This window comes from Microcaecilia unicolor, chromosome 4 (genome assembly GCF_901765095.1).
Source record: "Microcaecilia unicolor chromosome 4, aMicUni1.1, whole genome shotgun sequence".
Lineage (NCBI taxonomy): Eukaryota > Metazoa > Chordata > Amphibia > Gymnophiona > Siphonopidae > Microcaecilia > Microcaecilia unicolor.
Genome location: NC_044034.1, coordinates 272,835,491 through 272,848,200, shown reverse-complemented (window position 1 = coordinate 272,848,200; position 12,710 = coordinate 272,835,491). Strand labels below are relative to the sequence as shown.

At 43.0% G+C, this 12,710-nt stretch overlaps 1 protein-coding gene across 1 annotated transcript in view; it reads left to right on the top strand.

Annotated features, from left to right (window-relative positions):
- The window catches only part of MYO16 (myosin XVI), a 481,895-nt gene that overhangs the window by 390,921 nt on the left and 78,264 nt on the right, over positions 1-12,710 (top strand). Inside the window, exon 28 of the mRNA XM_030202479.1 lies at positions 7,733-7,829. Coding sequence (XP_030058339.1) covers positions 7,733-7,829 — 97 coding nt within the window. The remainder of the gene's footprint in view (positions 1-7,732; positions 7,830-12,710) is intronic.

Here is a 12,710-nt window from a genome sequence, read left to right as displayed (position 1 = left end):
CAGGGAGGGCGCATGGCGTATGGGCTCAGGAAGTCTGTTCCAGGCATAAGGTGCTGCGAGGCAGAAGGGGCGGAGTCTGGAGTTAGCGGTGGTGGAGAAGGGTACAGATAGGAGTGATTTGTCCTGAGAGCGGAGGTTACGGGTGGGAACATACGGGGAGAGGAGGGTAGAGAGGTAATGGGGGGCAGCAGATTGAGTGCACTTGAAGGTCAATAGAAGAAGCTTGAACTGTATACGGTAGTGGATTGGGAGCCAGTGAAGCGACTTGAGGAGGGGGTGATATGAGAGTATCGGTTCACGCGGTAGATAAGACGTGCGGCGGAATTTTGGACAGATTGAAGGGGGGATAGGTGGCTAAGCGGGAGGCCAGCGAGGAGAAGGTTGCAATAGTCAAGACGAGAGGTAACGAGCGAGTGGACGAGGGTGCGGGTGGTCTGTTCAGAGAGAAAGGGCGAATTTTGCTAATATTATAGAGGAAGAAGCGACAGGTCTTAGCTGTCTGTTGGATATGGGCAGAGAAGGAGAGGGAGGAATCGAAGATGACTCCGAGATTGCGTGCTGAAGAGACGGGGAGGATGAGGGTGTTGTCAACAGAGACGGAAAGTGGGGGGAAGAGGAGAAGAGGGTTTGGGTGGAAAGATAAGGAGCTCAGTCTTTGCCATGTTCAGTTTCAGATGCCGGTTGGACATCCAGGCAGCGATGTCGGAAAGGCAGGCTGAAACTTTGGCCTGGGTTTCAACTGTGATGTCGGGAGTGGAGAGGTAAAGCTGGGTGTCATCGGCATAGAGATGGTACTGGAAACCATGACATGAGATCAACGAGCCAAGGGAAGAGGTGTATATCGAGAAGAGAAGCGGTCCAAGGACAGATCCTTGGGGAACCCCAACAGAGAGCGGGATGGGGGTGGAAGAGGAGCCATTAGAAGATACTCTGAAGGTGCGTTGGGAAAGATACGAGGAGAACCAGGAGAGGACGGAGCCCTGGAACCCAAATGAGGACAGTGTGTCAAGAAGTAAATTATGATTGACGGTGTCAAAGGCGGCAGATAGGTCGAGGAGGATGAGGATGGAGTAATGGCCTTTAGATTTGGCGAGGAACAGGTCATTGCAGACTTTAGAGAGTGCTGTTTCTGTCGAGTGTAGTGGGCGAAAGCCAGATTGAAGCGGGTCGAGGACAGCCTGAGAGGAGAGGAAGTCAAAGCAATGGCTGTGGACAGCACGTTCAAGTAATTTGGAGAGGAAGGGTAGAAGAGAGATGGGGCGGTAGTTGGAGGGACAGGTGGGGTCAAGTGATGGTTTTTTGAGAAGTGGTGTGACTACTGCGTGCTTGAAGGTGTCAGGGACAGTAGCAGTGGAGAGAGAGAGGTTGAGGATGTGACAGATTGAGGGGATAACTGTAGGAGAGATGTTGGTAAGCAGATTGGTGGGAATGGGATCCGAGGAACAGGTGGTGCACTTGGAGGAAGAAAGAAGGCGAGCAGTTTCCTCTTCGGTGATCTCAGGGAAGGAGGAAAAAGAGGCCGGGTTAGGTTGGTTGAGGGAGTGGGTTAAGAAGTCACAGGGAGGAGAAGGCTTGGAAGTGAATTCAAGGTTGATCTTCTGCACTTTATCGCGGAAGTGGTCAGCTAGTGATTGAGGAGAGAGTGAGGGAGGGGTGGGAGCAGAGGGTACTTTAAGTAGGGAGTTGAGGGTGGCAAAGAGGCGACGAGGGTTGGAGCCAAGAGAATTGGTTAATTGGGAATAATATTCCTGTTTGGCAAGGAATAGAGAGGACTGGAAGGAGGATAGCATGAATTTGTAATGGGTGAAGTCTGATAGGGGTCTGATAGGAAGCACATGTGGTTTCCAGGACCACCCAATGCATATGCACTTTTTGCTGAATGCTGTATTTGTGTGCACATATGGGGCCAGATTCAGGAAATGGTGCTGAAAGATAAGCACTGGAAATATCCACTCTAAACTAGTACTTGTATAAAAGACCCTCTGTACTAAGCGTCTAAGTAATACCAGCTTAGCACAGGTTTTGCGTCTAACTTTGGGCACCAGCATTTATGCCTACTGAAACCATAAATACTAAATCAAAATATCCCAAACTCTAATATTAGTAAGTATGCAAACTCTAATTAGCTATATATCAAAGCATACTACTGGAGCTGCTATAGTAGAAAGACTGATCTATTACGGTTCTGGGTGATACCTTTACTTTAATAACTCCAATTTTATATAGAGAGATGTCCTCAGAGATAATAAACTTACCCAAGCAAGGTACTTAAAAAAGCACCATTAAGGGTGGATGGGTTTCTCAATCATAGGTCTTCTCTCTTATGTATTTTTATATATATCAAAAAAATTTTTCAAAAGCTTAACACCCAAGTTTTAACTTAACATCTATCTATTAATAAATATTCACAAATCTCAGAACCAAATAAGTCAGTCTTAACACTAACTCCTATAAAAACCTCATGCACATCAAAATATTACCAATATGCTCTAAATTTCAAAAACTAATGTTTTAATGAATGTGCTAATCTATATGATATATCTACTAATAATGCACCTCTAGGTGTTATTCACACAATCTTCAAAAATCAAAGAATTTTATAAAAAAAAAAAAATAGGCACTTAGCGTATGTGGAGGGGCATAATCGAACACAAACGCCTATCTCCATGGGCGTTTATCTCCGAGAACAGGTCCGTGAAGGGGCGGGCCAAACCGTATTTTCGAAAAAATGGACGTTTTTGAGCTGGGCGTTTGATTTTTTTAGCGATAATGGAAACTAAAAACGCAGAGCTCAATAACGTCCTAATCCGCGCCATTTGGTCGTGGGAAGGGCCAGGATTGGTAGTACTCTGGCCCCCCTGATATGCCAGGACACCAACTGGGCACCCTAGGTCAGTGCGGTGGACTTCAGTAAAAGCTCCCACATGCATAGCTCCCTTACCACGGGTGCTGAGCTCCCAACCCCACTCCCCCAAAGCCCACTACCCACAAATGTACAACACTACCATAGCTCTTAGGGGTGAAGGGGGCACCTACATGTGGGTACAGTGGGTTTTGGAGGCCTCTCATTTACCACCACAAGTGTTATGGGTGGGGGGGATGGGCCTGGGTCCATCTGGCTGAAGTGCACTGCGGTACCCACTAAAAGAGCTCCAGGGACCTGCATACACGCAGGCCTCTAAGACTTGTTGCTGCTGTATAACATTGGCACACCAGTTGACATCTGAAGACTAATCTCTCTGAAAACGTCCTTTATTGGAATAAGCACATTTACTCACAGTTAACTGCAGAACAGAGGTTGTGCCCCACTGGCAATGAGTCTCCCTGATACTGAGATTAGCAGTAGGTCAGAGCTGGCAGAATGCTGTACAATGCCCTCTTTCAGCCCCATTCAAAGTAAGAACTAAGTTGTCTAACGTGGCTAACACAGGAAAGGGAACTAAAACTAGCTTACAAAAATGGTCACTACCGCATGGACTACAACAGGAAATACAACAGGGCACACTCTGACCCAGTAGGCAGGGGGAAAAGCACCATGGGAGAAGAGCCTACCAACTACCAACATCGTGAGACTGTAACACAAGCTAATGAGATCACGGAGCCCAATACCCTACACCTACCACAATGCAATGCTGATGTGACCCTGTAGTGCACCCGAGAGCCACATCTGACCCAGGGAAAGGCTGTGAGAGGATCGAACACATTCTGCTGTCATGGAGGTGGGTACGGCATTTGAGGCTGGCATACAGGCTGGGAAAAAAGTTTTTAAAGTGTTTTTTTTTTTGGGTGGGAGGGGGTTAGTGACCACTGGGGGAATCCGGGGACCTCATCCCCGATTCCCTCCAGTGGTCATCAGGGCAGTTGGGGCACTTTTTTGGGACTTGTTCATGAAAAAAAAGGGTCCAAAAAAAGTGACCCAAAATTGCGGTAAAAACGCCTTTTTTTTTTTTTCGATTATCAGTTACAGACGCCCATCTCTCCTCGGCTGATAACCACACCCCAGTCCCGCCTCCGACACGCCTCCGACACGCCCCATCAACTTTATTCGTTTCCGTGACGGAGTGCAGTTGGAAACGCCCAAAATCGGCTTTCGATTATACTGATTTGGGCGCCTTTGCGAGAAAAACGCCCATCTCCCGATTTGGGTCGAAATATAGGTGTTTTTCTCTTTCGATTATAAGCTGGATAGTAGTCAAGTCAATCAATCCTTAATGAGCACAGTCCACATAGAACTTCCACCTTCCTCTGGTAACAGCGAAAACATCCTTGTAGGTTTCCTTCAAATCAGCTGTAACATCTTCTAGGCTGATTATCTCCCACACGTAATTCAGCTTTTAGCTCAAGTAGCATGTTTTGATATATAGAAACCATAAATACTGGCACCTAATTTTTGGGAATTGGGTGCACAAATCACATTAGTCTATAGCATTGCACCTAACTTCTATGAATACCCCTTGATCTGCCCATCCCCCTCCCATGGCCATGCCCTTTTGAATTCCATGCTAGAAAAGTTTGGTGCAGATGTTATTGAATAACAACAAGGGCAGATGTGAGCACAAATGCAAATTGTTGCCAATTAACCCCAATTATTGATTGTTAATATCTTGTTAACTAATTAATTTACATGCACATGTGCCCTAGAGACCACCTATATAGAATCTGAGGGATGGTGTGCATCTTTTATACAATTATCGACTATCTGGATAATGCCATTGAAAATCCAGGTATGGATCCAGTGAGTGAGACTTACCTGGGTAGCAGACATTCCTACCCAGATAAGTCCTGCTGAATATTGACCTCTCTGTTATATTGTTTTCAAATACACACAACAGAATGTCAGATTGTTTTAATCAGGAAACTATGGTTTAATAATTATTTGACACACTTACATGAGTTTGATTGATTTGAATGATGGGATCTCACGTTGATATCCACGCTTGATTTGTTTTCCTGCAAAGCAATTCATTTTCATTTCCATATTATATTCACTTGAGACACGTAGGAGCCTAAAAATGAATGTACTTCTCATGCAAATCCTGCCTTTTGTTTGTTTAATTTAATGATTGTTACTATGATGAGCCTGCTAGCAACTTTAAATACAAATGTTTTCCTGCCACTGTATTACTTTATGTTTTTCTTCATCTCTTTATTCCCTAATACCTTTTTAAATCTTTTATCTTTCCTTTTTTTAATTTCTTTATTTTATTTGCCACAATTTTATTCAATATTTTGTTTCATGTTTCTTTCACTTTGGGTTAACTTTTTTTCCTGTGCTCCTTCTATTTCTAGATTGTTCTGACCTCTCTTATTTTTACTTCTCTTGTTTTCATCTTCTATTATGTTTGCATTTTTTTCTTTGCATCTTCCCAGCTCTTTTTCTCATGTTTTTGTTTTGCTTTGTTTTTGTCATTTTTACGGGCCCTTTTACAAAGCAGTGGTAGTGCACTGCCGGCCTAGAAAAAAACCCCATATTTTTATACCTGTTGTTTGAGCATTGCTTTGGTCCCAGTGTCTCTCTTCTGCTTTTCTGTTTTTTTTTCTTAACTTTCTTTCTGGGGTCTTCTTTTCTTTTAATATTTCATCTCTCTATTTCAAAAATCTATCTTCTTTCTGCATTCCTTATCCATCCTATCTAGAGTCTGTGTTTCTGTACCTATTCTCTTTCTGTATCTAGCAATGCTTTTTGTCTTCTTGTACCTCCTTACGTGCTCAGCATCTCTTCTCTATGTCCTTGTCCCTCCCATGTCCAGCTTCTTAATTCCTTTCCTCCTGTACCCAGCATCCCAGGGCCAACATGCCTCCTTCCCTTCCTTCCTTTCTCTCTCTCTCTCTCTCTCTCTTTCTCTCTCTCTCTCTCTCTCTCTCTCTCTCTCTCTCTCTCTCTCTTGCTCTCTGACTTTTGTCCACTTCCCCACAGGTCCAGCATCTCTTTTCCTCTCTGTTTTTCTGTCTCTTTCACTACTCACATGAGAGTTTAGCAGCTCTCTGCTCCCCCTTTGTGGATCCTTTCTCTCCTACTCTCTACCCTCACTGCTTCCCCATTTATTTATTTATTAAGAGATTTATATCCTGCTCCATCCACAGTTCTGGGTGGGTTACATAAGAAACACATAATTAGTAACAAACAATTTACATACAATAAAAACATAAAATCCTTAAAATCTTGTTTACTCTTTCCAAAAATACTAGGACTAGAGGGCACACAATGAAATAAGAAAGTAGTACATTTAAAACGAATCGTAGAAAATATTTTTTCACTCAATGTGTAATTAAACACTGGAATTTGTTGCCAGAGAATGTAGTAAAATTGGTTAACTTAGCGGGGTTTAAAAAAGGTTTGGATGGCTTCCTAAAGGAAAAGGCCATAGACCATTATTAAATTGGACTTGGGGAAAATCCACTTCTTATTTCTAGAATAAGCAGCATAGAATGTATTGTACTGTTTTGGGATCTAGCCAGGTACTTGTGACCTGGATTGCCCACTGTTGTAAACAGGATGCTGGGCTTGATGGACCTTCGGTCTGTCCCAGTAAAATTAGGTGCCACAATACCTAATACATTATAGAATAATAGTGTTAACCCACGTTAGTGTGCCAAACGTTAGGTGCAGTCACTTATGCCAGATTAATGGCTTTTGTAAGTGGTCATGCCTAAGTGTGTACAAATTGCTTGGCATCACGCCCATGGCTTGCCATTCTCTGCCCATATGAACAGCCGCTTGCAGTTATGCACCATAGCACTTACATGTTTCTTTGTACCATAGAATGTAGTGCATTATGGGACCCTATTGCTAAGCAGCGGTAGGGCTAATCGAACCTACAGCAGGGGGTACCACAGGCATCCTGAAGTAGTTTCAAAGTTGGTGCATGCTGTTTCCCATGGTAGAAAATATTTTTCTATTATCTACCATGTATGGCGTTCCCAGTGGTAATCAGCAGAGCATCCAGATTGGCTTGCACTGCCTGATTACCATACGAGTAGCGCATGAGCCCTTACCTCTAGGTTAATGGGTGGTGGTAAGTGCTCAGGCAGTAAATAGCCACAAGCTACTTTTAATTTTAGTGTATGGTCATTTATTCCCCCATTTTTTAAAAAGCCCTTTTTCCCAACCATGGTAAAAAGTTGACCAGCACATGCCAATTTTATGCATCCAAACTACCACAAGCCACTTTTTTACCGCTGCTTAGTAAGGACCTGTATGGCACTTAACTGCCAATTATGGCAGCACTTATCCACTCAACATGTATTTAACTGCATGCACCCATATATAGACTTGCCTCCCGAATACATATGACTTTGTTTGGATCTTGTTGCAAAAATGCATTATTCTGATTAGTCCCCTACAATCGTGTTTCAACTTTTTCTATAGCAGGAGTTCAGATGTGGAATGCACTTTCAGGTCGGTTACGTTTATGTGCCGGTGTGCTGCAATTTAAGAAACTACTGAAGACAAAGTTTTTTTGTGGAAGCTTTTTTGTCATAATGGAAGTCTTGTTGGGAATGCTCAGAAGGGATGGATGAAGTAGCACTGTTACATTTTTAATTTGTGTGGTATTTGTACTGTTGTGCTTTGCTGATTTAATTTTGTGTAGGTTGATTTGGAAACTGCTTAGATTGTAGGTGGTCTATAGATTTTAAAAATAATTAAATACTAATGAACATCCATTCCTATTGCCTTGCTCATATACTCCACTACAATTTCGATCTCTTTTGTCTGTTCTGTGTTTTTCAGATGGGAGTTCGAAAAGTGTTTCTGAAGTATGGACAGGCTGACCATCTCAACATCATGTGCCTTCAGCTGCAAAGGAAAATTCTAACCTGCCAAAAAGGTAACAAGTACAGAAAAAATATCTCTAAAATTGAATTTATGGAGCTTTGATACTAGAACATTTTGCTTTCAACTATTAGAAACTTTTAACATATATTTATTTATTCTTTATTATTGTATTAGTTTCATTTAGGGGTAGTTACTAAGGTGCATTAAGGCAGTACCACAATACTACCACTAGGGGAAAGAGGCACCATTTAGGAGGCAAGTGCTGACCCAAGCCGCAATAGAGAACGCTGCCGTCCGTGCAGTAGCTTCTTGGAAGTCAGGGGTGGAGGAAGGTAGGGGTCTGAGGTGGGATAGGGTTTTATGTTAGGGATGGCTTTGGTTGTAGAGGATTGGGCTTTCATGTCAGGGGGCGGGCCTTGGCTGTTTGGAGGGGGGCAGACTGTGGCTACTGGGGGAAAACTGTGTCTGGAGGGAGGAATCGAAATTGGAGGGGGCGTTCCAATAAGCAAGCAGGGGACGCAGGAGGGAAATTGAAAGTCCAGGGCATTGAACATTTGGGAAGGGATCATAAGGCCAAAGGGACACACTGATTCACATGATATTAACTGTACTACATTCTCTGCTGTATTAATAAAGCATTGATAAATACCTCTGCATTGGCTGTAAGGTATAGGCCCAACCCAGTCTCTGACCACTCTCTACCATGCTCTGTGTTAGCCATTAACATGGAAATGATCACATTTTAACTGCAAAGGTGCCATATTAACTAACAGTGCACATTAACTGTCACATTAACAGCTAACATAGCTTAATAATAATTCCCTTCATGTCCTAAACAACAAGATAATTCTGCTCTAGTTTTACTCTGTTGCATGAATGGCAATGCTTCCTAGACCTGTGCTAATAACCCTACCCCTACTTAGGTTTTCAGGATTTCTTCAATGAATACACATCAGACATATTCGTACATACTGAGTCAACAGTGCATATAAATCATGTATCTAGGACATAAATCTGGTGTACCAAGGGTGGAGCGGTAGGAGCGGTCTGCCCTGGGTGCAGGCAGCAAGGGGCACCGCTTGTTCAGAGGATGAAGGGCAGGGGGAATGCACCTGGAGACAAGGGGGTGTTCCGCCCTGGGTGGCAGCCAAAGTAGGTACGCCACTGGGTTGTAGGGTTCCCTGGTTAGTTTTGGAAAGTTCTGATATATAAAAGTTGTTCTGCTTTACTTAGGGAAACCGATAATAAATCAGAATTACAAGTCCATTCAAGTATAGGAATAAAGCCAAAACCAGATTAACCTATTATAATATGAAACCAGTTGGCAACCCTATTAACCAACTTCTAAATTGTTAATAAATGGCAATCTTCTAGGATTACCTTAATGCAGCAAGGAATTGTTTTGTTTTCCAAATGCTTCCGATTTGTAACTGCACCAGGTCTCACTCCATTTCCTGGTCTGAAAGATTTGAAGGCACACTTAGAGGGGCATAATCGAATGTAGAAGCCCGGCGGTACTTCCTTTTTAGCGAGCGGTAAGCCCGCGTTGGGCTTAACGCAGCTTTGTAAAAGTGTCCTATTGTATCATAATATAGTTGGGTTTTTTCATCTATTTTGTGGTATAATTCCTGGACATAGTGGTTCAGCTTCTTGTATTCCATCCTGAACTGTGGAGGTAGTAGCAGAATAGAAGGCATGATATAATATAACAAAAGAAGAGTTTAAACTGACCACCAGCAGCCTACAAATTCTCTCACACATCTTCTCTGAAGACCATATTAATGTCTGTGTGTACACTATTCATGACATGTATGTTTGATTACGGGGGACTTTTATTAAGTTATATTAGGTGCTAACACACGCCAAATGCTGCAGAAACGACCTTATGCAAGATGTGCTAAAGCATTCCGCACTAGGGTGGTTCTTTTACTAAGCTGCGGTAAAAAGGGCCCTGCACTAGAGGCGGGGCCCCTTTTTTGCCATGTGCTGCAGCCCTGTTTACCACAGCGGGTAAAAAGGCCAAAAGATGGCATGGCCATGTGGTAAGATTTCAGTTACTGTGTGGCCATGAGGGGGAGCACTTAACGCCACCCACTGAGGTGGTGTTAAGAACTCCTGTGCTAACCTGACGGTAACCAGGTAGTTCTTGGTGCTACCCGATTACTGCTGGGTTTATGCCGTGCTGGAAAATATCTAGCTATTTTCTGTAGCTTGGAAAATGGTGCGTGCCATAAGCCCAAGTTGGGCTTACCACCGCACAGTAAAAGGGCCCCTATATTTGCCATCTGCACATACTAATTATATGGCAATTATTTTGGGGGGGGGGATGAGAGAACATCTCAGGGACAGAGAAGGGCATGGATGTGCTAATTAGCTAGTGCACTCATACCACCACGCTTACTGGTTAGTGTATCCATAACGTAGGAACCATTAGTACCTTCTAAATAGAAGGTGGTAAGTGCTCCCTGGGTAATTTTTTTTCAATGGCCGCACTAATGCTAACATTCATCAAATGGAAAAAAGCCCTTCTTGGCGGCCTCACTAAAAATGGGCTTAGCGCATAGGGAAAGTCTTGCGTAAGGAATTGCTATGCTCAGTTCTTAGTGCAGTTTAGTAAAAGGGCCCTTAAATAACACGTACTTCACAACTCTGCGCCTAATTTGCTTACTCCCTTACTCCCCTAGTGGTCACTAATCTCCTCCCACCCTTAAAAAAAACTTTAAAAATATTTTTTGCCAGCCTGTATGCCATCCTCAAATGTCATACCCAGCTCCCTGACAGCAGTATGCAGCTCCATGGAGCAGTTTTAATGGGTGCAGTGCACTTCAGGCAGGTGGACCCAGGCCCATCCCCCCCACCTGTTACACTTGTGGTAGTAAATGGGAGCCCTTCAAAACCCACCCAAAACCCACTGTACCCACATGCAGGTGCCCCCCTTCACCCCTTAGGGCTATGGTAGTGTTGTACAGTTGTGGGGAGTGGGTTTTTTGGGGGGGTTGGGGGACTCAGCACCCAAGGTAAGGGAGATATGAACCTGGCAGCAATTTGTGAAGTCCACTGCAGTACCCCTAGGGTGCCCTGTTGGTATCCTGGCATGTGAGGGGGACCAGTGCACTACGAATGCTGGCTCCTCCCATGACCAACAGGCTCATTTTCAAAGCACTTAGCCTCCCAAAGTTCCATAGAAACCTATGGAACTTAGCCTCCCAAAGTGCTTTGAAAATATGCCTCCAAATGGCTTGTATTTGGTCGTTTCTGAGATGGGCGTCCTCAGTTTCCATTATCGCTGAAAACCGGGGCGACCATCTCTAAGGACAACCTAAATGTTGAGCTTTGGACATCCCTGATCGTATAATCAAAACAAAAGATGGACACCCATCTTGTTTCGATAATACAGATTTCCCCGCCCCTTCACCGGGATGTCCTTAAAGATGGGTGCCCTTAGAGATGGTCATCCCCATCTAAAAGTACACTTGTAAATAATGGGATAAAATTATCTGAATAAAATTATTCAGCTAACTTTAGGACAGCTAGTATCCAGGTAACATTAGTTTGTCAGAGCTGAATATCAGCCAGGACCCATTTGTGGGGATCGATCAGACCATTCCCCTACCCTCTACTGATTTTGTTTCCCCTCCTAACCCCTCCCCCAAAAGCATTAGGTCTTTCCTGAGGACCACTTATAAGAATATACCCCCTCCTAACAAGATCATATCCCCCCTATTGAACCTCCAACAAGAGCCTGGCTTCCTCTAAAACTTGCTCAAAAGAAGTCCCCTTCTTGACCCCCTATGTGCCTCCTCCCTTATGAAGCCCCCTATCCTACCACACCCCTATAGACCATCTTAGCTTACCTTAGTGTCCTAATGGTCTAGGGGGGTAGACCAGGCAGGAGCAAACCCCAATCACTCCTACCCATACTGGCTCCATGCAACCTCTAGAGGTAATTTTATGGTACTATAACTAGGGGTCAGTCTTCTTCTAAGAGCAAATTGTCCTTATATGGAAGGCTGACTCCCCCCTAGCAGTAGTACCATGAAGGGTACACTCTTCTTCTAGGGGGAGGGAGGAGAGAACAGGAATATTTAGGCTCCCACCAGAGATTCTGCAGGTGTTGGCTGATATTCAGAGCCACCACCCACATAGCTAAGTGATCAAAGTTAGCACAACCTTTTTATGTAGACCTATTTGGTCGCTTAGTTATGTGGGCACTGGCCTGGAATACCACTGGCACTGGGTAAGAAAGTGAGGACTGTGCAAAAAGGATCTCAGGAAGTCTTTAATATCAACAGCTAAAAAAACGACCCGACACAGCCGTGTTTTGGCACATAGGCCTGCATCAGGGGGTCTATTGAATCTACATACAAAAGCAAGATAAATAACAAATTAAATGAATTGAATAAACAATAGTGACATACATAAAAAGAATTTTGTATTGTAAACATACATAAGTTTGAAATAATTGTAACATTGATATAAATAAATGAAACAAGCAGATGAAAATGAGATAAAAATGAAATAACTGATGATGGATGAATGATAATTATAAAAATTACATTATTGATTAAAAGAATAAATATTAAATAAGGCATGTGTTTACAAATTTATGACATAAAATATATTAGAAAAATTGTAAAGATGTAATAATTATATACAAACATTAATTGACAACTTATCATTAACTTGATTAAATATGTATTCAAAATATATGTACCTCTTGTGTTGTGGCTAATAGCTTAACCAAGAGGGGTATAGCTGTGTGGCTTCTAAAAAAAAAAAGAGATAAAATTGGACATTTAAAAATATATCATCACCTAGCAAACTTTGAAAAACTAAAGTGCAATCTTGTATGTTAGGTTGTAATGGACACAATCCAGCTTATTTTCAAAAGAGAAAGACGCCCATATTTCGACCCAAATCGGGAGATGGGCGT